This window comes from Colias eurytheme, chromosome 30 (genome assembly GCF_061535395.1).
Source record: "Colias eurytheme isolate Ceu_HAF_F1 chromosome 30, ilColEury1 Martin Lab GWU primary, whole genome shotgun sequence".
NCBI classification, from domain to species: domain Eukaryota; kingdom Metazoa; phylum Arthropoda; class Insecta; order Lepidoptera; family Pieridae; genus Colias; species Colias eurytheme.
This window is the reverse complement of record NC_143009.1, coordinates 3,071,665-3,099,495: the sequence shown is the minus strand read 5'-3', so window position 1 is coordinate 3,099,495 and position 27,831 is coordinate 3,071,665. Positions and strand designations below refer to the sequence as shown.

The following is a 27,831-nucleotide window of genomic DNA, read 5'->3' as shown; positions in this document are numbered from 1 at the left end:
GGTTGTTTAATACGATATTCGATGAATAAGTTTTAACTAAGGATTGAAAAATCGGCCCTTAAAAAGATTTTCAACACATCTTAATCTCAATTGAATAAAAAGTATTTTAATATGTTGAGGCTATTTCTGAAACTGTGATTTCCCCTTCAGAGTATTTTTTTAATAAAGTAGTAAATCTAATAAGATCATCCTTTATTTATTTGTCTTTATTTAAACTAGATTGAAAAGAAATCCTAGTTTAGAAGTAGTTGGATCAATGCAAGAAGATAATAAATAACATAATATTAACTAATCAATACGAAATTATTATAATTATTATTCTATTTATTCGAGTTTAATATATCTAACCTCAAAACAATTAAACCAGTGCCAGCCTGCCATTCGTGGAAATGTGCGACCACTCGCGGCGGTGTGTCACTGTAGTTCTCGGCTGCTTTGCGAAACTGTAAAATAATAATATAAAAATATTCATTTAATCCATACTAATATTATAAATGCGAAAGTAACTCTGTCTGTCTGTCTGTTGCTCAATCACGCCTAAACTACTGAACCAATTTGCATGAAATTTGGTATGGAGATATTTTGATACCCGAGAAAGGACAGTCAGGAAAAATCCATGTCGGGAAAATTACGATAAGTCAGGAAAAATTTCTATAAGACAGGAAAATTCCCAAGAGTCCGGAAAATTTCTATACGCCAGGAAATTTCTCTGCCGCATAATTATATAGATAGGGAAAATTTCTATACGTCAGGAAAATTTCTATACGACAGGAAAATTTCTATACGTCAGGAAAATTTCTATACGTCAGGAAAAATCCATGTCGGGAAAATTGCTATAAGAAGGGAAAATTTCCATAAGTCCGGAAAATTTCTATACGCCAGGAAAATTTATATAAACAAGGAAAATTTCTATACGTGAGGAAAATTTCTCTGCCGCAAAATTATATAGATATGGAAAATTTGTATAAGCCAGAAAAATGTTTATAAGCCAGAAAAAATTCTATGCGCCAGGAAAATTTCCATGAGAAAGGAAAATTTAAGACAGGAAAATTTCCATAAGTCCGGAAAATTTCTATACGTCAGGAAATTTTTTATAAGCCAAGAAAATTTCAATACGTCAGGAAAAATTCTATAAGCCAGGAAAATTTCTATACGTCAGGAAAATTTCTATAAGGCAGGGAAATTTCTATACGTCAGGAAAATTTCTATACGACAGGAAAATTTCGATAAGACAGGAAAATTTCGATAAGCCAGGAAAATTTCTATACGTCAGGAAAATACTACTGAACCGAATGAAATTTAGCACACATATATGTGCTAAATTTCATTGTAACACATAGGGTAGGTTTTATCCCGGAAATCCCCCGGGAACGGGAACTATGCGGGTTTTCCTTCGAAAACGCGGGCGAAGCCGCGGGCGGAAATCTAGTTATACATATATAAATAATTTATTTTATACATATACAATCATATTTTTAGAAAAAAATGTTGAACGACCAGATAACATGATATTTTTTTTCTTTCAAAACTACTTTTTAACCGACCTAAAAATTCACCTGGTGTATTTTTTTATTTTTATGATTTTCCTATTGAAATGATCATAAGAAATAGTGATTGATAATTTAGTGCTGAAAATCAGCATTAAAACTATACGAAATAATCTGCATTCTCAACTCCTATATATTGTATATCTATTAACACCCTGTATAACACAACCCAAGTATGGGATTCTGATGGAGCATGTCCTACTAATATTATAAATGCGAAAGTTTGTTAGGATGGATGTGTGTGTGTGTATGTTTTTTACTCTTTCACGCAAATACTATTGAACTGATTACAATGAAATTTAGCACACATATACCTCTATATGTAAGTAACTTGGATTAACACATAGGATAGGATTTATTCCAGAAATCCCACGGGAACGAGAACTATGCGGGTTTTTCTTTGAAAACGCGGGCCAAGCCGCGGGCGAAAAGCTAGTATCCCATAATTCTCGTTTGTTACACCCTGTATAACTCACCTCGGTGATAAACTGTGCGACCATGAAGCCCAGTATCACCGCGTCATTCGCTTCAATATCCAAATGTGGGATTCCAATGGAGCATGTATCCCATAATTCTTGTTTGTAAGTATCGAGTTGCCATGCGGCTGAACCGATGTCGAAGAGAATTATTTGTGGGTTGCCATCTACTAGCCAAGTGCCGGTGTGGAGCTGAAATGATGGGATTGTATTTGAATGTAAATTTATTTATTAACAAAAAAACTCTATTATTACGCCTGCTTTAATGCAATTCAATAATGGCAGCCTACTTGGCCAAAAGGCTTGTACTGACTTCATAAAAAAAAAAAAATTAAAAATCATTTTTTCATAACACAGTGTAGTACTTACAGTGTAGCTTTAAATACAATAAAAGAAATTGCATATAAATAATTGGCACTCATAGAATGTTACTCTCATACTATTTAAAGTTAAGAGGAGGCTCCCTAACATAATTTCTGGCACTGAGAGACCGGTTACGGTACTAGACGCTTTCACAGCCGTAATAAAGTTGATATCGCGTGCACTCTTTGATCGCGTTCGAGCTCGAAAAGTAAGTCTCGTAATTCTTATTTCGTTTATAACTAAAGTAATAATTGATCGAGAGAAAAAATATCTTGGGATTCGATAGTAAACTCTATTTTCTTACTTTTAACATTTATTTTAGACATAAAGTCCAAGTAAATCTTTAAAAAAATGTAATAATCCTTAAAAAAGGCATAATTTTTGAATAAAAAATGAATCGAGCGAAAATGTTACAATTACGTAACTGTCTTGTACATGGAAAGAAAAAGACCCAATAAATCATATACTAAAGTTCCATTTTGATTGTATGTGTGCCTGTTTCAGAATATTAATGCAAATTCACATAAAATTTAGGGAGCCTCGCCTTAAATGGTTACAATTTTAATTTCAGCAAAACTGTTCAATAGTTGACATCAATATAACTTGCTGTTACTTTATTTTTGTATTATTTACTTATTACTTTCAAGCACATTTTATAAACTTATCTGTATAAACTAAAAATAAATTGACTCTCCAAGTTTTATTCCAGGATATAAATACATATTTGCATATAACGCATTTCATTAAAGAAACGAATCCTAAATAGCGGCGCTTATCATTCCCTCTCACTTACACACGGCCGTACGACTTGCAAAAAAATAGGGAAAAGTAAAATCACTAAAATGTATTTGATTTTCCCTATAATAGTTTTTATCATAAATTTACAATGACAATTATGTATTTGCGATAGTAAATAATGTTTTATTGGAATTTGATATAATATGTTCTTTGGGATAAGTTGTTCAGTTTTAATGGCTCTTTACGAGTATTATGGGGATTTTGTTGCATTCTTTATACGTAAATATGATAATTCATATAAATACACAAATCCCATAACAAAACAGTTTGTCAACAAACAAATTGAAATAATTAATAAAATATTTATCCATTTACATCATTTTTATTTTCTTTTTTGCTGACCCTACCATATACCAGTGTCAGCTTTGGCCGCCATTGAAGATTCGATTTGTTTCTTTAATGAAACGCGTTATATCAATTTATTTCCTGATACAATTTTATGCCATTCATTTATTTGTAGCTGTGAACATTGTTATAACTGACATTCAATTTAACCTACACAATAATAAACTTCCTTAAGATTTATCTCGTAAAGATTTTCTTTGACATTTTAGAATCATATTTTATTAAAAAATAACACTACCTTATACCCCTGACTCCTCATAGCATTAACAGCTATAGTAAGGGGAGAGTTTTGAGGAAAATCTGCTTCCTCCACCTCTTGCTTTGCGCATGTTTCTTTGTATGGACCTGAGATAATATAGATATATGGATATAATATTATCATATTCACATAATTACCTACATAGTCATTTTAAATAATAACTAATGTAACAGAAATTTCAAATTCGATTCGAATTCGAGTGTAGAAGATAGTAAGTAGATCGATTAAGAAAAAATTATAAATAAAATTAATGATATTTTCATCTACTTTTTTATTAACAAAATGTTAAGTAATTAAAAAGATCAAAGTCAAGGCAATTTGAATCAATGGGAAAACTACAAATAGTGATGTAGATAAGAATATACATACCCAAAAGACAGTAATTATCACCCATTTCCTCAGTAGAAACATACGCCTTCGATCTTATGACCGTGTAAATTCCACCAACTGAAAAACAAAATACACATACTACTTACTAACTATTTTACTGCTTTATTTTTAAAAATACATCACATAGTATAACACAAAGTCGCTTTCTCTGTCCCCATGTCCCTATGTATGCTTAAATCTGTAAAACTACGCAACAGATTTTTGATGTGGTTTTTTTAATATGTAGATAGAGTGATTCAAGCGGGCGAAGCCGCGGGCGGGAAGCTGTATAAAAATAAATCATTAATCGACTGCATAGCCATAATTTTGTCAAAAAAATTGGATGAGGACAAATTGGATTTTATATTGCGGTATTTCCAAAATTGTGCATAATTGGAACATAATACGAATTTGAGCTGCTTATAATATTTATTAACAAGAAACTCTATAAACATTTACAGCACTTTATATTCCTTCAAAATTTCATTAATATCTTTATAAATTATAGTTTTAAGTATAACAACTACTGATACATCCTGTAACATCCATATGTTTTTTTTTTTTTTAATTAAAAAATACTTTCTAGGTAAGTACGCGGGTTCGAATATACTACCTACTCATAATCTGCTTTATTTATTCTTTTCATACATTCAGAAAGTTTACTATATTCGTATCTAGATTTCTCAAATACAAAGTGATTCAATAAGCATATACTCCAGATTAAGATCTATTGTAACGTAAGTAACCACAATGACCCATTGTACTAGATCAGAGCTGGAACCAAACGGGACTAACCCGTTCTAGGTCCAATGTTATACATTTAACACATAATATACCTAGGTACGAATGTGTTTAATGGGTACTGAATAAATTGAGAAGACTGTTGTTTATATATGTATCAAGAACAGTTTTCTAATCAATAAAACTTTCTTCCGAATCAATAATATATTTCCTACTTATATTAAAAATGCGAAAGTTTGTGAGGATGGTTGTATGTGTATTGTGTATGTTTGTTACTCTTTCACGCCACTACTACTGAGCCGATTACAATGAAATTTAGCACACATATATAGGGTAACTTGTATTTACACATAGGATAGGTTTTATCCCAGAAATCCCACGGGAACGGGAACTATGCGGGTTTTTCTTTGAAAGCGCCGGCGAAGCCGCGGGCGGAAAGGTATGTACAAAAAAATGAACTAAAAACATGCTCTAATGACATTACTGTATTGTCATCAATCGTTTCAAAGTATATGCATTTTAACCTTTTAATTACTACTGTAAACTATACTAAAAATTACTCTTATAATATATCCCCATACCTTTATTAGCAGCCTCCCAAGCTGTTTCAAAGGTCCATCTATTCTCATCATTAGCTGCTTGACCCCTATCCATGTAGGACAGAAGATCGTGCGTAGATTCCGACCTGTAAAAGCGTCGGGAGGAGCGGTCGCGCGACATGTTGGCTGAAAAATGAAATGGATATAATAGTTAGGTAGATAGGTAGTAAGGTATTAGATAAGTTAACTATGCAATTGAATTGAAGAGTTTGGTTGTCTGTTGTTTTATGAAATTCATAGTTCGAAAGTAAATACAATAATGAATCGATACAACCCATTTATTAATCTCTTCAATAAAATTTTAGGTATGTATATAGAGGAACCTAATAATCAATTCGAATAAAAAACATACCTAATTATCGACGAAATTGTTTGTTTGAATGAGAATAATTTGAAGTTGTTACATTATAAGGTCAATAGATCTTAATAAGATATACCTAATTACGTAATTTAACAAATCTGATACTGTTCCTTCCTTTCCTGGATGATATTTGATTTTTGTAGAATACATATTAAAATGTCATGTCATAAAACATACAGTGTAAGTTAAAGGGGAAGAAATAAGGATTATATAATTTCACTGGAGAATGCCCTATATATGTATATCTTCTTCTTCTTATATATAAAATTCTCGAGTCTGCATACTCCTCCGAAACGGGTGGACCGATTCTCATGAAATTTTCTGTGCATATCGGGTAAGTCTGAGAATCGGCCAACATCTATTTTTCATATGTACCACGGGCGAAGCCGGGGCGGACCGCTAGTAGTATATATATACTTGTTTCCTAACATCTTTCTACAATGTACCTATCCACGTCATTAAACGTGAAACTGCAAATATATTTGGCGGGCACCCAATGTCAGTCATTAAACAATTTATGTAAATTAGCAAAAATAAATTATGTAAGTTTGTTTTGCACAAGTTTTGCATCATCCAACATATGACAACTCCTGTGTGGTGAATTACTTTGTCTGTGATATTTTGGGATTAAAGAATGCACTGAAAATAATTATTTACATGCTACGCTTAAAATATATGTACATATCTATATGCTTTTTTCATATTTGTATTCGTATGCCTATATTAAAATCTTATAAGTTTATGGAAATTGTTCCCAACCACTCCAGTGAACCTACACGACGTAGAAATTAAAGACTTTAACGGGTTTTAAACGCGATTTTTCATTCTCCATAATACGCGGGTATACACGCCACCATAAGGAAGATACCCGGTCCTTTGGAAGGCTTACGTGGGGACAAAGGTCCAATACGCAAAGGCCCTTTATGTGTTGTGTGACACCAGCCGCAGTCTGCCCATGACTGCACTATAGAGATACAGCCCTGTCTGATTATATTATTAGACTACTAAGCATCGACTTAAATACACGATAGATATAACTTTAAGAAATGCGATACTATTTCTTTCACGATTAAATCAAATAGTCACATCCGAATCGAATTACCTAGAGTTCAATGACGTTCATTATTTAATAGTACCTACATATGTAGGTATGTATAAGCGTCCGAGAGTGAGAAGCCCGGTTATCGATCACTAGCTGCGCTTCGTGGTTTCACCCGTGTGGCTCCGCTCCTGTTGGTTTTAGCGTGATGATATAGTTATAGCCTATAGCCTTCCTCGATAAATGGGCTATCTAACACCGAAAGAATTTTTCAAATCGGACCAGTAGTTCCTGAGATTAGCGCGTTCAAACAAACAAACAAACTCTTCAGCTTTATAATATAAGTAACTATAGATTTATCTACGCAACCCTAAAAATATTTTAACCCATCTACAATTAACGGCAAAATCAATAATCATACAAAAACAGTAACATAGCACCACCATTTTTAAAGTCGGTAAATGACATACCATGCCTTCTTAATTCCGGACCACGCGCCACGCATCCCTAGCTATCTGACCTTGACTTTGCATGATAAATCATAATAATTAATCATTTTCATTATCTAAATGTTTCGTACTACAATACGTGATCAGTATGGACACATTGTTATGTTCCCACGTGGATATTTAGATAAGAATTGTAATTTGTAGACATTTAATATTGATATTAGTTTTTCGATTTCTCTCAATTTTTTAATTGGTGTTCGATACTATAATAACATAATCTATGATAAATGTAATTATAATGACTTAAAATTTGATGAGTTTGTTTGCTTGAACATGTTTATCTCAAAAACTACTGGGTCAATTTAAAAATTCTCTCACCATTGTACACAGATATTATGTCTAAATCTAAGGTAATATATAAGAATCATTAGCCTCATTAGAATTGATCAAGTTATTTTGTTTATGGATAAAACAATATAGACTTAGACAGACAATAACAAAAAAAAATTATCCAACGTTTTATAAAAAATAACATTTAAGTACATTCTTAAATTTTAATTCAACAGCTTCTTATTGAGACTTCAAACTTTCAATTATTTGCCTGACTTAAATCACAGGCAGTTAACTAATATTATACATTAAGAAAACAAAATATGATTCACATTCTTAACTACAAGATGATATTTTTTTCACAAATGACAGCAAATTATATTATAATGACCATATAAAGATAAGATATAATATCTCTTTATGTAATAACATCACAACAAGACAAGTTATTTATCTATAAATATGTTTTTGTCTGTGAAGGGTATTTAATAGATTTGTATAAAAAAAGTTATATCAATGTACCTACTTAAAATTACTCATGTGTATATTATAGAAACTGTGCCCGCGATTTTACCCGCATTGCTCAGCTCCTGTTGGTCTTAGCGTGATGATATACTATAGCCTATTCTTGCTCAATAAATGGGCTATCTAACACTGGAAGAAATTTTCAAATCGGACCAGTAGTTCCTGAAATTACCATGTTCAAATAAACATATTACATATAAACTCTTCAGAAGAAATATGTATTGATAATGAATAAACAATTTTTTTTTTTGTTTGAAATGTTTAGTTTGCTTATGATTGTAGAACCAAAGGTAGAATATTTGAAATTGACAACAACAAAAATGGTTGCAGATAAGACACAGAAGTTTGAACAAATACCTATATTTATTCAATTTAAAATTTCAATTTCTTTTTACAATTTACTACAATATAAAATTTACATTCATGTAAAAGTATAGAAATATAATTCAAATAATTACTTAATGTTCTATTTCTATATTTTCTTTTATAGTAGGTACGTTTTAATATTGTACTATTATAAATACTTATTGAAAGGTATTTACTATTTATCGAAAGCTATTTACTATTTATCGAAAGCTCAATTATCTTTCTATTATACAATTATTTTAAGAAGTTAGGACTTAGGAGTATCACATAGACATAATATTCTGTTATTTCATATTTTATCGAATTATATATTAAAAAAAGAATTCTTACGATGAATATTTATATAAGAATTATTAAATAGTATTCATGAATACAAATTACTTTAATTCCAATAATTAATTACAAATCCCGAACTTGAAACATTATTAGAATTTATATAGTAATTTAATAGAAAATTGAGAAAGTACCTATGTTCAAAGCCGCATTCGCCGGCATTTAAAATATATTTTACACGCGTACAATTGAATGAATTCGTAAAATAAACATCGGCATTTATTAACGAGTATCTACACGCTACGGCAACGATTATAAGAGATAAAAATTATTTATAGATCACTGAATGAAGCGACGTAGCTAAGAATACATACTTTTACTTACATTTAAAATAAGACGATTGTCCCTATGGAATCTCGTAGAACAGGTTTTATCACTGAAAACTTCACTGAATACGTGGCACAATGGGGTTTATAGCTCGATCAAGTTGCCCCGAACTTATTACGATGTGAATTTATTAAATCGCATGTCTACGCGGGTAGGAAATTCAAATAAAATGAATTTTCGCGAGTTAACAAACGTCAAACTAGCCGAATTTGAAGGTCACCTTGAAGTGACAACAACGTAAAAATGTTGCAACACTCGCAAGATTTGACAGATTTTAGATAATTCAAAAATTAATTGAACAAAAATAAAATTATGATTGTGAAGTAGATAACGACACGTTTTGTTTACAACGGCGGTGCAAACGTAAGGTAAGACAAATAGCAATTAATGTTAAACTTACAATTTGCATACGTACTTCTCATGCGTTCTAAACGCATTAAATGGATTAAATAATATCTCTATCTTTTGATGTAGTACGGCGATAATAAATCTCTGATTACACTTTATTATAAATTTTGTTATTTAATGTAGTACGTACAATGCACAGTTTATTGCAGTAATTTAATTTCGCTATACAATGTAGGTCGGTACTTGGGTCGGTATAGAAACGGCATACCATTTAGGCATTCGGAAGAAAGTTTATTACAAGTCTCCACAGTAAAATTTCAAGAAAAATGATACTCAAAATGTTATGTAGGTATCTGTTAGTATTCAATGAGTAATGACATAAACGCGGTTATTTTGTGGCAATTTCATTGATAGTGTTGCCCTATATTAGATTTAAAAATTCTATTGGGCTGATTTGTTGATTGTTTTTTTTTTTCAATTACACAGAACTACCAATAATTTTATACTCACTTTCTAAAATCATAGTGCATATATTTTGCAATTCTTATAATATGTAATATGAGTATCTTTGGACTACTGTGTTCTAGCTGTTTAAATCATTATGGATAGTTAGAATAATTTATACAAAATAAAAGACCACATTTATGTATGAAAGTTCTTTATTTTTAATTGCACATAAATATCTAATTAATAATCAACACTTATACGGTATTATTAAATATAAGGCACCTCGAAAACAATTCAAAATATGTTTCTAAAACTACAAGTTTTCCGGCACTCGTATAGTATGTATAAGTAATTATAACCCATTTAAAATATACAATTTGTTTTTAATGTCATCACACATTTATCAAAACTGTTCAATATGCAACAAATTTTAGGGCATATTACACCATTCTTAAACTAAGTAATTATTTATAAAACAGGTACAGGAACTAAATACATACATACTTTAATAAGTTCTGGCATAGATATCTTCTTATGAAGCAGCGTTTATAGCGGTAATTATAAAACTATTAAAATTCCAAATGCGCAGTTTTGAACAATACAATTTGCGAAATTAATAAATTTTCTGCACCATATGCAATCTATATTTGTATATAATAAAGCTGAAGAGTTTGTTTGTTTGTTTGTTTGAACGCGCTAGTCTCGGGAACTACTGGTCCGATTTGAAAAATTCTTTCGGTGTTAGATAGCTCATTTATCGAGGAAGGCTATAGGCTATATATACCATCACGCTACAACCTGCAGGAGAGGAGCCACGGGGATGAAACCGCGCGGAGCGGCTAGTATTTGTATATACAAATGATAGTTTGTCTGTATGTCCTTTATAGAATCGTAAACTATGCATTTGATCATGTGATGATCTTAAGCAATGTACTGTTAACAAGCGTACAAAGGTTGGTTCGACCAATCTTCGACAATGTAAAGACCAAGAAAAATTATAATTAATCTAAACTTAAAGGCGGACTGGCATCGAATTCCTCTGCAAAAGGATCGTTTTCGTTTTCTTGTTTTTCACTTATTTCATCATCATTAAAGTTTAATTTCACTGGATTCACAATATTTATCCTTTTTACAACGTTTCTACCCGTAGACAATACTGGACTACAGTCCAAATTCGAATTTTCTTTATCTGTGCGTAAAGGTGTTGAAATATCTTTACTGGCAACATTTAAACTGTCATTTTTTGACGTTAACGGACTTTTGAAGGCATTTGTAACATTTTTCGATAAATTAATTATATTTATTGGACTCAAGGGAGGTGGTTCACCGTAATATTTTAATTTGGATATCTTTTCGTTGATTTTCTTGTTACGTAGTAACTCGCTAGGGGACATTTCGTGTGTGTCTGTTTGTTTGAAAGTCGACTCAAAATCTGAGCTGCTTAGGTTCAAAATTGCGTCTCTGGCTATTGGTGAATCAATAAAGTTTTTATTCTTGGCAATATTGTAATCACTGTTATTTAATCTATACGGAGAAATGTCTGGTAAACGATGATTTGTATTTGCATTATTATTCTTTATAGCAACACAATCAAGACAGAATTTTCTCCTGTCCAACCCAGAGAATACTTTTATTAATTCCATACATAATTTTCTTAAACAATCATATTTTGGTGTTTTTGTAAAATATGAAAATTCTGTAGCACGATACTGTGGTATGTTTTTCATGGAGTTGCCAGATCGTTTTTGTAAATTAACACAAGCAATAACTTGACCAGTGTCAAGAATATTTTCGAAACCAAACTTCTTTATTCCGCCCCAAAAGTTAATGCATATCAAATGTTTATTTTCATCAGCTAAATATATATTTTGATATAATTGTTTGGAATTTTCAAAATCTTTATTGGCAGGTTCGATTGATATAATAAAACCGACTGTATCGACTTCATTATTTTCTGTACATAAATTTGAATTTCGAATATCTTTTATCTGGTAACACTGTCGTTTTAGATAATCTGTGCATGAAGTAATTTTCTCGGATTGTGTGATTTTTGATTTTTGAAATATAGAGTTTCTGTTTGCTGATAGCTGTATTTCTGAGTTCCTGAAAGAATTAAACTGAATTATGGCACAAATTCTAAGACTAACGATAATCAATGGTTACAATGGCTTTAAACGGGAGTACATTACAAGAGAAATATGCAAACATTAATAATTTCATATTCACAATGTGAAGAACTAAGAAAATTTAGTAAATGTACTGCTTCTTAATGTCACCTTACAACTGCAGGCGGTGTCCAATTATCAAATAAGAAGGCTCTAAAATAATCTTTGTTAGAAATTACTCAGTTAGAAAAAACGACCATTATATTACTGCATTCATAAATTTAAGAGACCATAAATAATCATACCCTAGAACTTTATAAATAAATATTTCAGGACAATTTTCACACACGGCACGATCTGATCCCATACTAAGCTTTCGCTTGTGTTTTGGAAACCAGATGGCTGATAACTAAACAAAAAAATAAACATATATAATTTTAAATAAATACTAGCGGTCCGCCCCGGCTTCGCCCGTGGTACATATTTACGTTTTCTCTACATAAGAACCATCATCATACTTCAGGGAATATAATAATAAAAGAATTATCGAAATCGGTCCACCCGTTCACGCGTGAGGCCGTGACCAAGGAAAACGAGTTTCATTTTTATATATACATATATAGATTATTTATGATATCTTTCTCTATGGTTAACATTATGCCATCGCAATCACACATTAGCTGTCTCGCTCACACTTAATATCTTACCGAATAGCTGTAGGAACAACATTATACACATCTATCCATGTATTTTCAGTGATCACTTCTTGGAGGGCTTCGTTTGGCCGCCATATTGAGAGCATTCCTTTAAAATAAGACATAAAAATATTTCCAATATTGTTTATAAACGAAAAAAATAAATTTACTACAAGGAATTTTTTACGTTATTATAAAAATATACATAAAAAGGGATAAAACCAAAACATAATATATTCTATACCATTCAAGAATCACGTGATTTTTGTAATGCTTACAGCATTTTCAAAATCGGTTAAGTATTTTTTGAGGTTATCAATTAAAAAATTAAGAATGAGTGTATAAAATCAAGAGAGTTCGATATCTAATGAGCTATTTTATAGCTTTGAAATAGCATAGAATGCTTATCATTTACATACCAATAAACAAAAATCAACTAATCAAATTGAAAAGGTGTTAAAAGTGCTTCTAAAAGAAGTTTAACTACAACAAAAATATTAAATACCTACTAAATACAAGAGCTTTAACTAAAACAACGTTTTCATTACCTGTTAAGGGTCATCACTTCAATTAAAACTCACCTTTACAAACCCTACACTCATTTTCCACACTGGCAACCCTGATCTTCAACAGCGGCACCACACTCCTGGCAACACCGAGCGAGCTGTTCTTTATTCTCTCTCTTACTTTCTCTTGCATTATGTCTATTTGTTTATCTTTACGTTTCACTGTGTATTCTTGTAGGAGTTGTAATTGGGATTCTGTTAAGTTTGCCTGTAGAAAAAATATGCTTTTATTAAAATGCTTTTTTTGTATTGCTATTATTTATTTATTTATTTGTGGATTTATGCATAATGCCGTAGTACTCAATGCACAAAATAGGAGCATGTGAAGCTAACAGCTTAAAGTTAATATTCCAAAGCTTTTATCTGCTCTATGTTGAATCACAAAAACAAAAAAAAAGACGGGTTGCACTCCGGGAGTGCCGGCAGAAGTGAAAACTTGATTATTAACGTTCAGCATGTTTGATATTTTGGAATGGTATCCGTCTTACGCATGGAATATAAGGGCTAAAAAAAAAAAGTCCGTCTTACGCTTTTTCGATCAGGACACGTGTCCTGACGCGAGTTTAAGATTTTATACCCAACGCCGCTAAAGAAGTTTTCACTTCAAAAAAACAGTTTTACTATTTATAAGAAAAATAAAAGCAATCAGGTAAAATAGAATTTGTTTACCCATCAATGATCTGCCCGCAACTTGTGCCGCTTATCCTCCAGATCTAGGAAAAAAGTAATTAGATTTAAATAAGTACTTACCCTAAATTCAGCAGGGTCTCTGTGTTTCTTCATGATTTTCGCAATTTGCGAACCGGACTCAAATTTTCCACTGTCCATGTAGGTTTCAGAATCTTGAGATTCCTAGAAATGATTAATACTACAATTTTATATTTAAAAAACAGAAAAAAATAACTTATAATACATTCTGAATAATGTGTCTAGACTATAGTCTGATAGTTTCTGCATAGATAGATGAAATAACGTTTGTATTAATTTTACTAGTCGATTTTATGTATATTTTCTAACAGGTAAACATATCGTCCATACGCGATGACGTCACAAAATGGCGCTTAACCGATCCTATTCTTAGTTGGATTTCATTGCCACAATGATAAGATGTAAAATAATTGTATTAAAAAATAATCGTACACTGTGTTAGTGAAGCCAATAAACGAATTTTTATACATATTTATATGTATAATAATATGCAAAGCTAAGGGTTTCGTAAACATTTATACACGCATATTATACCAAATACATGTAATACACCTAAACACAATAAATAGATACAACATTTACCTGATCACAAAATTCCTTCTCAACATCTTCATAGATTTTCTCCAAAATCAATTGTCGATCATTTTCATATTTCATTTGAAACAAGTTTTCCAATCTTTCCGAACGTGTAACTGTAAAAAATTAAAAGCATGCTTACAAAAATGTATTTTTTCATGTCTTCTACCTACTGATTTTTACTTTAAATTTTTCCTACATTAATTAAGACAATTATAGTTATTATAATTAAATAAGACAATTATAAAAATAAGAATGCATCTATCACACAAGTTTTAAAAATAACGTAAAATTATTTTACAAACTTTTTCCACATAAAAATACCTACCAGTGCTGCCATCCTCAAACTTCTCTATATACAACATAGGATAAACTCTGGTAACAAAAACGCGCAATTTAGACACTTTCCCGCCTTCCGGCCTGACAGTTGACAGGTGGGACAACATGGCGGCGTTGCCATGGTAACCGAGCCGCGTATCCCAGCGCGCTCTGCGCGTCGAATTACCGGAGATTTTTAAACGTACGGACGATGTGTCCTGAAGAATAAAAAAATTAAATGTTGATTAAATTTGTAAATGATAGTACTGATTAAAATAAAGGTTAACTCTAACTCAAAGTTCAAACATTTATTCATTCAAATACAAAATATGTTATTATACTAATTACTAAAATGCAGGACTTCTATCAATAACATTATGCAATAAATGATTTTAACTTTGAATTACAATCTTTTTAAACTCAAACTTTTATTTATTCAACTAGACTTCTTCTAAAAGCACTTTTGAATCGTCATTGCATATTTCAACATTTACCACCGATTCGGAAAGCATTATTTCAGTCACTTTCATAATAAAACATATTTAAATATTATATCTTACCTCCCAAGGTGCTACACCCTGTTCACAATTGACCAACTCAGCCCCATGTATGAAAAGTTTCATGCCCACATATATTTTCCCGTCGTAAACGAGTTTAGAAATATATTTGTCTATGCTTGCTTTTAGGCAATACCAGCCATCTGTCAATAGTAACTCTATGGTCTCTGTCAAACTGGTAACACTGAAAAATTAGACAAGCAATAAACAATAGTACAAAAAATAGACAACAATAGATATTTGGAAACAAGTATATTCTGTGTACCAAATTTTCGAAATTCATATAAATGCTAAGCAATTTGTAAGCGTCAATTTATATTTATATCTTTTTTATAAAAGAAAAAATCTAAGAGATGATTTCATGCTTATAAAATTGATTCAGCAGTTTTGTATGTTTATAAATGCAATAATGTCGCTTGTTTATTGTCTTGAAGTATTAGAAAAAATGACACACATATAGTTTATGACTTATACACATACAGACATAGCACATTTTTAATCTAAAATTTTGGAATAAAATATATTAGAATATCATCCAGAACATATTTCTTACCTGCTCACATAGACACCATCTACATAGACTCCAACAACACATAGAACCATAGATTTACTAGCAACATCATCCCTTTCTAGAATCTTCCTTAAAGCTGGTCTTTGCACATTATATAGCTCTCTGTCATATCTATATTTTAATTGTTCAAGCACATTTTTTACACAACACACTCGTTCAAAGCAATGCGGAAATCTTATTTCGTAAGAAATTAACTTCCAAATTATCAATTTTAAGTGATTTTCTATCCAGCCTGATGGTATTATTTTATTATTAACAGATTCCGAAAAGACCTCTTTTATTTTATCGGTAGACCAAACGTCATTTGTCACGTCATTTCTCTCTGGTTTAAACTTGAAATCTAACATATTTTCGTAGTTAAAATAAAGTATATCATCGTCTATTTGTCTAATATTATTTTTAATGTTATCTAAGTCTTTTAATGAGAGCTTCTTTGTTTTCTTATAACCGTCGTCAAATAGGTAAACTTTATCGCTTTTCATTTGACAGGTGTCAATTTTCGCGCTCAAAATATTTCTGACAACGCTGGCGGGAGCTTGGAATTTACGCTTTTTGGCCTTAGGACAAGATACAATAGGACTTCCCGATCTTTTACATTGCACAGGCGTTCTTTCTTTTAAGAAGTCTTCTGTGTATAACGTATCTTCAAAGTTATTTACAACTTGTGTGTTGAAAATATCTTTAATGTTGATTTCTTCACAGGCATTGTTAATAGAATTTTTTTCTTCAACATTTAGACTCTTTAGACCAAATTGGTTTATTCTGGGCGCTTTAGAATCCGACGTTTTATGTATAGACAAATTATCTTTTTGCATTTGGTTAGGATGTATATCTATACCGTCATATATTTTCTTAGTTCTTGCCAGTGCTTCTTTTGATACTTTTACAGTTTTATTACTTGCAGTTTGAAATCCTTGTAATTTAGGTATTGAACTATGAATGTTTTCTATATTATCATTCAATAATTTCTGACTAGCAATCATTGCTTCTTCAGAGATATTAACTGTTTTATGATTGGCTGTTTGAAATTGAAATTTTATTGAAGATACTTTTGCTTCAGGTTTTACTTCGCCTGTATTTAAATTACTTTCAGTATTAATATCTATGTCGTTAAATATATTCTTAGTTCTAGCTAGAGCTTCTTTAGATATTTTGACTGGTCTATTGCTTGCTGTTTTAAAGCCTTTAAAATTACTTGAAGATTTTTCTATTGGATCATTCAGTAATAGAGGATTAGCTAATGCATCCTCAGTTACATCAACTTTATTTATATTAACAGTTTCTGTATTAACTTTAAACGATTCTTTATCTTCATTAACCAAGTCATTTTTCAATTCAGTGTCTATATCATCAAACATTGTTTTATATTTATCCAAAGTTTCATTTGAAATTGTTATACTTTTTTTACTAGCTGTTTGGAATCCTTGGAATTTAGGTATGGAAGTATGAACTTTCTCTATATCATCATGGAACAATTTTTGACTGGCAATAATTGCTTCTTCAGAGATGTGAACAGGTTTATGATTAGCTGTTTGAAATTGAAATTTTACTGAAGAAACTTCTTTTTCAGGTTTAACTTTAGGTGTCTCTAAATTACTCTCAACATTAATATCTATATCATTAAAAATATTCATTGTTCTAGCTAGAGCTTCTTTTGATATACTGACTGGTCTATTGCTTGCTGTTTTAAAGCCTTTAAAATTACTCGAAGATTTTTCGATCGGATCTAGTAATGCAGAATTAGCCAAAATTGCATCTTTAGATGTATCAACTGTATGTTTAGTATTTCGACATGCTGACGTTGTTGGTTCATCGTTAGGATTGAATTCTTTTAGAAAATCGTTCCCCATATCTGCATCTATGTTATCAAATATTGTTTTATATTTTTCTAAAGTTTGTCTCGAAACTGTTATATTCTTATTACTAGCTGTTTGAAATCCTTTGAAATTCTGCATTTCTATATTTTCCTTTGAGCGTTGTTTTGCTTCGTTTTTAAACTTTTTTATATGTATTTCTTCATTAACATCCGATTCAATATCAGCAAATATTCTTTTGCTTCTAGCAAGTGTCTCTTTCGATATATTTATTTGCTTCTTACTTGCGGTCTGGAAACCCTTAAAAGTAAAGTCTCGTATTTTATTACTACTATCTATACCAGATTTATTAAGCAATATTTGGCTAGATATCAACGATTCTTCCGATACCTCAACAATTTTTTCATTTGCTGTTTTGAAGGAGAACTTTATATTTGTGCTGAGATTATTATTCTGTTTTATCATCAAATATTCATGGTTAGATTCACTTTTTGATATACTTTTATCAGTTTTATCAATTGTTTTTGGTAGTGGGTTGATTTTTGTTTGATGTGAGTCTTCACTTGGTTGATTTTCAGTGCCTTCAATTATATCATGAAAAATATTTTTATATTTTGCCAACGTTTTAGAAGATACTTTTATCGGATTATTGTTCGCAGTTTTGAATCCACCAAACTTGTCATTTCCTATTTCATTATCATTTAATTGTTTTACTGGGATATCAAAATCGTTAGGAATATCACTTTTACTTTCTTTAGCCATAGAAGTTACTTCTCTTTCATTGTGTTCAATATTATCACTTATCTTTAAATCTTTATTAATATCTTCAAATATCATTTTACTTTTTATTAAGGCTATTTCAGATATTTTAATTTTTTTGTTACTAGCTGTAGAAAATCCTACACAATTAGGTACATTACGTATATAGGACTTATTGCTACTCTTCAGTTCGCTTGGAAAATTATTTTCTGCATCATTTTCAATACCATCAAATATTTTCCTTGTCTTTAAAAGTGATTGATCCGAAATTTTTATTGGTTTTAAACTAGCTGTTTTAAATCCTTGAAAATCGTGTTTTAATATAGATTTCTCAGTTTTATTTAGAAATTCCTTATTTAATAGAATAGGATCATCTTGCTCTCTATTTATCATACTATTTTCAAATTCTTGTAATATAATGTCATCATTTATTTTATTGGGTTCGTCAATGCCATCATTCTCAATTTTCTTATTAAACGTTTCGTATGTATCATCTCTAACATATTTAGGACTTTTTAAATCTCTTAAATCTGTTTTATTTACCACCAATTCACTTTCTTTCTCAAATTCTAGTTCTACATTGTTGTCAATCAAATTTTTTTGCACATCTACAAGAAAAAGCTCACTTTTTCGTAAAGATTGGTCAGATATTTCAATAGATTTCCCACTTGCTGTTTGAAATTTAACTTTACCTATATCTGTTGCAACAGTTTTTTCAATAGTAGTTAGCCTTGTTGCTTCCAGTTCATTTTGTTTATTAATGTTTGCTTCTGATAATGCTAATTTAGAAGGTTCAATAAATGTACCATCAAATACATTAACAAGATCCTTTATATCAACATCACTATCCTCTAAAACGTTTTTCGCGTTCACAAAAGAGTCTGTATGTATTTGTATAGATTTGTTGCTTGCTGTTTGAAATCCGACATACATTGTTTTATCAAGAATACCAGTTTGATTATAAAAGGAAGTCTCTAAAGCACAAGTTAAAGGTAAATCGTCTATTTCTCTGGCTGGTTCGTAGTTTTCTTCATCACTACTAAAGAGTATTTCATCTTCTATAATACTTTTATTTTCAATACTTTGTTGATCGTCTTTTGTCATAGATCTTGTATCACTATTTCTTCTTTTGACCTTAACTTCAAAAACAGGGCTTTTAGATGATTCCCTATGTTGTAGGGTAGGATTTTTATGGCTTTGTATACATAATTCTCCATTAACAAGCTGTGAATTTATAATTTTCTTTGCTATTCGTAAATCAGCATTTTCTTCTATAACTGGTAATGCAATAGCTTCAAACTTTTCAAAGGATTCTAAATTGTAAACTAATGTTTTTGGTGTGTTTCTTATTACTATTGGTTTTACTTTATTTAAAATAGGACTTTTAGTAGTATCTTCTAATGGTTCGAAAATTGTTAAATTATCTTCAGTATCTGAATTATCAAAGATATCACAGATCTCTTGCTCATAATCATTCATAATATTTTTACTCCGCTTGTGTGGTGTATGTGCTGTATGAATTTCATTGGATTTCTCTTTAATTGGTTCATCTTGCATACATTCTTCTTTGTCTTTTACAGTTTCTATAACATTAATACATTGCCCAGTATCTACTAATTCTTTATTTACATTAGCATCATCTTTACAATGAAATGTAGTATCAAATTCCTGTGTGACACCACTTCGACATATTAATACTGTATTTTGTTCATCTTTTATGAATTCAGCTTCATTTTTAACAGTTTCTTTTTTATCTATACTTTGCTCTGTATCCATTAAATTGTTATTTACATTAGGATTCGCTTTACAATGGAATGTAGTATCAAATTCCTGTGTGACACCAGTTTGACCTATTGGTACTGTATTTTGTTCATTTTCTATGAATTCAGCTTCATTTTTAACAGTTTCTTTTTTATCTGTACTTTGCCCTGTATCTATTAATTCTTTAGCAACACTTTTATCAGTTTTACGACAGAATGTTGTTTCAAATTCTTGTGTGATACCAGTTTGAGCAGCTAAAGTTTCTGCATTATCAACTAAATTTATTAATTGTGTATCTGTAACACATTGTGTTTCGAATTTATTCTGTATCTCTTGTTTTTGTACCTGGAAGTTTAAAAGAAATGAATTAAACACATGAAATTATAATAGATGTGAGAGTATTGGTATACAAAATTTCAGCTCAATCGGTTATTGGGAAGTGAATCAAAGTTACTTGCTACATATCAACTTAGTCATCGAGTACAGACAAAAATGCTCATAAAATAAAAACTACTGGGCCTATCCGAAAAAAAAAATTTATGGGACCAATTCGAAACCATCGCGCATCGAACAAAAAAATAATCACGTAAATCGATTCAGAAATCTCGGAGTAATCGGTGTACATACATAAAAAAAAATATACCAGCCGAATTGATAACCGCATAAAATCGCATGGAGAGCTTAATTTTCATTAAAGGCTCTAATCGCACGGAAAGCTAAATTTTCACAAAAAAGCTCTAATCGCACGGAGAGCTTACTTTTCACAAAAAACTCTCATCGCACGGTGAGCTTAATTTTCACAAAAAGCTTTAATCGCACGGAAAGCTTAATTTTCACAAAAAGCTCTAATCGCACGGAGAGCTTAATTTTCGCAAAAAGCTCTAATCGCACGGAAAGCTTAATTTTCACAAAAAGCTCTAATCACACGGAGAGCTTAATTTTCACAAAAAAGCTCTAATCGCATGGAGAGCTTAATTTTCATAAAAAGCTCTAATCGCACGGAAAGCTTTATATTCACAAAAAGCTCTATTCGCACGGAAAGCTTAATTTTCACAAAAAAGCTCTAATCGCATGGAGAGCTTAATTTTCACAAAAAGCTCTAATCACACGGAAAGCTTAATTTTCACAAGAAGCTCTAATCACACAGAGAGCTTAATTTTCACAAGAAGCTCTAATCACACGGAGAGCTTAATTTTCATAAAAAGCTTTAATCGCACGGAAAGCTTAATATTCACTAAAAACTAATCGCATGGAGAGCTTAATTTTCATTAAAGGCTCTAATCGCACGGAGAGCTTAATTTTCACAAAAAGCTCTAATCGCATGGAGAGCTTAATTTTCACAAAAAGCTCTAATCGCACGGAGAGCTTAATTTTCACAAAAAGCTCTAATCGCCCGGAAAGCAAAATTTTCACAAAAAAGCTCTTAATCACACGGAGAGCTTAATTTTCACAAAAAGCTCTATTCGCCCGGAAAGCAAAATTTTCACAAAAAAGCTCTTAATCACACGGAGAGCTTAATTTTCACAAAAAGCTCTAATCGGACGGAGAGTTTAATTGTCACAAAAGCTCTAATCGCACGGAGAGCTTAATTTTCACAAAAAGCTCTAATCACATGGAGAGCTTAATTTTCACAAAAAGCTCTAATCGCACGGAGGCTTAATTTTCAAAAAAGCTATAATGGCACGGAGAGCTTAATTTTCATTAAAAGCTCTAATTGAACGGAAAGCTTAATTTTCACAAAAAGCTCTAATCGCACGGAGAGCTTAATTTTCACAAAAATCTCTAATCGCACGCAGAGCTTAATTTTCATTAAAGGCTTTTATCGCACGGAGAGCTTAATTTTCACAAGAAGCTCTAATCACACGGAGAGCTTAATTTTCATAAAAAGCTCTAATCGCACGGAAAGCTTAATATTCACTAATAAAAATAACTGCGTTAAAAACAACCGACTTCAAAAACGGAAAAGTAAGAAATAAAAAAGATTTGACATTATTATTTACTACATATTATTTATAATATGTGCTATTTATTAAAAAGGTTTGATGTCGGTGCACGGGCTTAATACTAAGTGCTTAATGTTCGGCACCAACTTCAAACCTATTTAATAAATAGCACATCCATACTATAATATTATAAATGCGAAAGTAACTCTGTCTGTCTGTTACTCAATCACGCCTTAACTACTGAACCAATTTGCATGAAATTTGGTATAGACATATTTTGATACCCGAGAAAGGACATAGGCCACATTGTATAAGCAACATATTTTTATGAAACTTATAACCAGCAACGAGGCTGCAGCTTTTGCATAGAATATTAGTTCTTGAAGGAACTGTAAGTACTACTTTTTGATGATACAATTTAAGTTTATTTTCATACTAGCGGTCCGCCCCGGCTTCGCCCGTGGTACATATTTCGCAATAAAAGCTAGCCTATGTCCATTCTCGGGTATCAAAATATCTCCATACCAAATTTCATGCAAATTGGTTCAGTAGTTTAGGCGTGATTGAGTAACAGACAGACAGACAGAGTTACTTTCGCATTTATAATATTAGTATGGATATCTAAATAGATATTGCTATTTCATTATATTATGAGTGACGTTTAATAAATCCGAAAATCGAAATACGGACAATTAATAAAATTAGGATTTTAGCACTTAGCACAGTGTGTGAAGCGCATGCTTCATGCAAACTTAAGTTGAAATTACATTTCATCTCCAATTACTTAGAATTTTTATTAGTTATCATTCACTCTAAATTTGATAATAACTAATTAAATAGTAATCTATATTATCAGGAAGAGCCAAGCTTCCATTTGCCTTCACATTACTAACTCACAGTAAATTATGACATATCATCTCCAAGATAGACTTAAATAAAAAAAAAGACGGGTTGCACTCCGGGAGTGCCGGCAGAAGTGAAAACTTGATTATTAACGTTGAGCATGTTTGATATTTTGGAATGGTATCCGTTTTACGCTTTTTCGATAAGGTCACGTGTCCTGACGCATTTTTAACATTTTATACCCATTAACGCAATAGTAACTAACTGAGATATTTAAATTGTATTCATGCTTGTTATTTCTATATTTATTTGTATCCACAAGTAGACTGTTTGTGACTGAATGTGTATTTGTTTTTAAGAATTTAAATTTTTTGTGGAAACTTTACTGATATGTGTATGGTTTGTTATCTCTTGTTTATATGATATATTGTATTGTTTGTTTCCCAAATATATATATAAATAAATAAATAAATTACAGAAAAAGTGCTCAACGCCGCTAAAGAAGTTTTCACTTCAAAAATAATATCACAAACATTATAAATCATCTACTATTACATTTAGCCAACATGGAGGAGTATGGTCCAAAAATTAATACTAAAAGTACTGTGTTCTCACAGTGGATATAAAATCGACGAAGGGAGTAATTTGATCTAACCATAACAGACCGCCTCCTTGGTACAGTGGTTGACGCGTGAGCGTAAAACCGAGGTGTCGTGGGTTTGATTACCGGTGGAGACGAAGAAAAAAATGTCTCGGTCTGGCAGGACACAGAAGGCTGATCACCTTCTTGTCCCTAAAGAAATTCGATCAGTGAAACAGATGTATAATGCATCTGCCCCTTACCCCACTAGGGGACATGGGACTTCACTTTATACCTAGCATCAGAATTGCAAATCATGTATATTTCTATTTTATAAAGTGAAATAAAGGCAATGATATTAAATCCTACATATGCTTAATGTTAAATTAAATGAGAAACCATTATGATATGATATCTAAAAGATAAATAGGAATGTCAAGAAACCTTAACATTGACAAAAGAAATACTTAAATTCATATAGACATAGTTTATGAAACGTAAAGAGTAGATGAATTTCGAATAAAGCTAAATGAAGACATTAAAAATAAGATACAGGCAGGAAAGTAAAGTTATGAAAATTAGCCGCGTAAATTTACCTTATCTGACAGTACGTTTAGTGGTAAAAATTCCGACTGTCTTATTAAATTTGATTTTTCTAATTGTCTTGAAACCTTTTTCACCAAATCTGCCTTTTGTATTGCTTTTATTTGCTTAGAAACATCCGAAATAACATCCTCTATTTTACATGTATTTGGTAAGATTCTTGTTTTATCGTATAATAATGTAACCTTATGTCCACTTCTTTTGTTTAACGCCTGTTCAAAGTTTAATATATCGTTATTGTGTTTATCCATAACTGATTTATCACATTAAAACTTAAATTAAACAAAAATAAGTTTATTCTTTCACTTCACTTTTAGTTGTTTACAAAATTGACGTTCGTGATGGGTGATCACTGAATCGTGACAAATGACATAAGGCCTAGTGCTTTGGCTCAAATTAAATAGGGTAGATTAAAAAATTTTACAGTATTATTTCCTTAATTATTTCTCATTTCTTTGTAAAAAAAGATACCTTCACGATTCCTTCCATTGAAAAAAAATATGTATATAAATAAAAATATTACTTATGAGGTGACGCATAAAACTGGAAGTTGAACATTGATCGCAAAATGTCATACAAACCTTTTCTATGCGTGGACACACTTCAATGTGTTAAGAATTGATTCTCGCACAGATATGGGTCTAATGGTCAATAGATGATATAATGAAAACAGAGATACAAAAAAAATATTTACTTTCTATAATATGATAACGTTATATATAAAAAAAAGTAAAATATATTCTTATAAGAATTTGAAGGTTTGTAGGTCTATTGAAAATGTAATACATTTATCCGTTTTATGCTGTGGTTTTATCATTTTTCTTTGTTTCACGCTAGCCGTCTAGCTAACTGAAAAAGAAACAATCCTAAATCTTAGATTACAAAATAAAAGACAGATGGAGCGTTGCCGAACTAAACCGAATAATTTATCGTCATTTCCATAAAGCTATGTGTGCTGTCATTTCGCCGTTGCACTGTACGTACACGGTGCTTCTGTGTGCGTGTTATGTTACCAGATAATGAAAAATTTCCCAAATTTTTGCCCGACTACGGAAGAAAGAGGGTTATGTTTTTCGAGTGTAGGTATGTATGTATAATATTTCTTTGACACGCCCTGCAGTATAAACTGTTGGATCGATTTTGAGTTGTGACTTGTGAGGTGTCATTGCAATCATCTGAATTATGAAGGTAGCTGTGGTGGTAGTGACGTAGGCTACATAAATTATTAGCAGTCATGTTTTAATTTTTATTTTAATATAAATTCGGGTTTTTGATATTATTTTATAATATTGTAAAAATTATTTTATCACCTATCTAGGTATCTACTAAAGTTATACATGGACAAAATAATTTTATTCAATTTTTATTAAATAAATTACATTAAATTTATTAAATAAATTACATTAAAAAAAGTTTTTATTTTTCAAAACATATGAATGCGAATAGCGGTAGTTTTTAGTCGAGAATGCGGGACATTTTATTTTCATCATATCCATCATGACTGTGTTCACATGAATTAAATCGCAAGCGAAAACGACGCTTTTTATAAAAGTAACAAAAAAATGTATAATGCTTTTTAAAATAATCTAATAATGACCATGAACTTTTATTGCACTATACAAATAATCACATTCACGATTGAAAAATCCAACAGCACTACCCCGAATATCTTTTAACCATTTTACCCCTAAAAATGGCAAATTCATTTTCAAAATACTGGCAGCATACGTTGAAGTTTTGAATTCCTTCGTATTTGTAAAATTATTATTTGTATACAAAATTAAATAAGCCAAATAATCTACAGAAAATCTGTAAAACGATGTTTTATCTTTTTGTTTGTTTTCGGGAACAAGTTTTACAGCGTTTTAATATCACAAGACAGCATTTTTTTACTAAAATATCAAACCCCTTTTGACGTATTGCATGACACTAGAATAGCTATAGCACTAGCGGAGGAACGTATTCGTTTTTGATTTCGTATTTTCTTTGACAAGGACGATGAATGATTGACATGCTCCATCTGTATTTTATTTTGTAATCTAAGTCCTAAATCAATCGATTTAAGTTTTACAGTGTACACTGCTAACCGATTTCGTTAATTCTTTTTTTCAAATAATATTCCTTGGAGTACGAGGATGGTTCCACAATGGTTCTTATATTATGGAGAGAAAACGTAAACATGTACCACGGGTGAAACCGGGGCGGACCGCTAGTGTTCTTATAAATAATTCGAAAACTAATATTCTGAAAGAACATATTGCGGTGTTTGAAGGAAACGGCTTGACCAATTCTCATGAAATTTTGTACGAGTAGGTTTGAGAATTGGCCAACATCTAATTTTTATTCCCGTGTTAAGAGTAACACAGAACAACTTTTGTCGGGACAGCTAACTAGTATAATCGATATATAAAATTTCTCGTTCATTCAATATTTTCTTGACTTTACCACCTCAGATTCTTCGAATGAGTGAACCGATTTTGATACTTTTTTATTTGAACGATGGTGCCTCCCCTGTATTCCCATTTTATTTAAGTTCGGACATGTTGAAGACGTTTTATCTTTTTTTAAACAATAATTCAATAATTATTAAGTATTTTAACTTCTTATTATTGCAATATACCTAGTTAACATGTGAATCTACCGTACATCGTTTAGAACGTTAAAAACAGTTTATAGGCTTTTCTAGGTTTATTAATCCTTAGAGTTTAAGTATTCGCCAGTTTAATTGTCCTTTCACACGGAATGCTTCCAATAGGTAACTGAATAATCGTCTTATGAAATAAAAAAAAAATAATATACATAATAAAAAAACATAAACTGTATACTAGCTGTTCAGTGGTCCCCGCATTGCTCCGCTCCTGTTGGTCTTAGCCTGATGATATTTAGTCTATAGCCTGCCTCAATAAATGGGCTATCTAAGACCGAAATAATTTCTCAAATCGGATCAGTAGTTCCATAGATTAGCGCGTTCAAACAAACAAACTCTTCAGCTTTATATTATTAGTATAAGTAGATACCTATACATATAATATATACGTACTTTAAGCTATTTTTTATTTGATGTGACACTTTTAGTTGTTATATAAATAAATTTGACAGAGTAATAAATACGGTCATACGTTATTTTTTTTTTAATAAAATAATATACGTATTACGTACCTAACTATGTATGTGTAAATACCCACTTCAATTATTTAAGAATTAAACAGTAAACATTTTTTAATTTGAGAGATACGGTTAACTGTTATAAGTTAGTTATATTATCACCTGTATATTGTATCCTAAATTGATAAAATTCTTCTGATAAGAAAACAAGACGTATACCTTTTACCTACTATATTATTATTGTACCCATAATTTTGGAATTATTGGCAATAATATTATTATAATTCCGACTATCCGCAAGTAAT

General features: G+C 31.0%; 2 protein-coding genes across 3 annotated transcripts in view; both read right to left on the bottom strand.

Annotated features, from left to right (window-relative positions):
- The window catches only part of Glys (glycogen [starch] synthase), a 29,389-nt gene extending 19,917 nt beyond the window's left edge, over positions 1 to 9,472 (bottom strand). The window contains exons 1-6 of one of the 2 annotated variants that reach the window (XM_090118627.1): positions 9,225 to 9,472; positions 5,480 to 5,623; positions 4,158 to 4,235; positions 3,768 to 3,874; positions 2,024 to 2,215; positions 349 to 443 (exon numbers count right to left, since the gene is read on the bottom strand). In XM_090118627.1, the coding sequence (XP_089974753.1) occupies positions 349 to 443; positions 2,024 to 2,215; positions 3,768 to 3,874; positions 4,158 to 4,235; positions 5,480 to 5,618 (611 nt within the window). In that variant the 5' untranslated portion in view covers positions 5,619 to 5,623; positions 9,225 to 9,472. The remainder of the gene's footprint in view (positions 1 to 348; positions 444 to 2,023; positions 2,216 to 3,767; positions 3,875 to 4,157; positions 4,236 to 5,479; positions 5,624 to 9,224) is intronic. The other variant, XM_090118626.1, reaches the window with a different exon arrangement.
- Positions 9,473 to 10,875: 1,403 nt separating this feature from the next.
- Positions 10,876 to 24,758, bottom strand: Brca2 (BRCA2, DNA repair associated). The gene is made up of 9 exons (XM_090118538.1): positions 24,415 to 24,758; positions 16,101 to 20,797; positions 15,551 to 15,731; positions 15,001 to 15,208; positions 14,679 to 14,788; positions 14,139 to 14,240; positions 13,404 to 13,596; positions 12,835 to 12,931; positions 10,876 to 12,125 (listed from the first exon to the last, which is right to left on the bottom strand). Exons 1-9 carry the CDS (start codon positions 24,670 to 24,672, stop codon positions 11,024 to 11,026), a joined length of 6,948 nt encoding a protein of 2,315 aa, XP_089974664.1. The 5' UTR covers positions 24,673 to 24,758; the 3' UTR covers positions 10,876 to 11,023.
- Between the last annotated feature and the right edge of the window lie 3,073 nt (positions 24,759 to 27,831).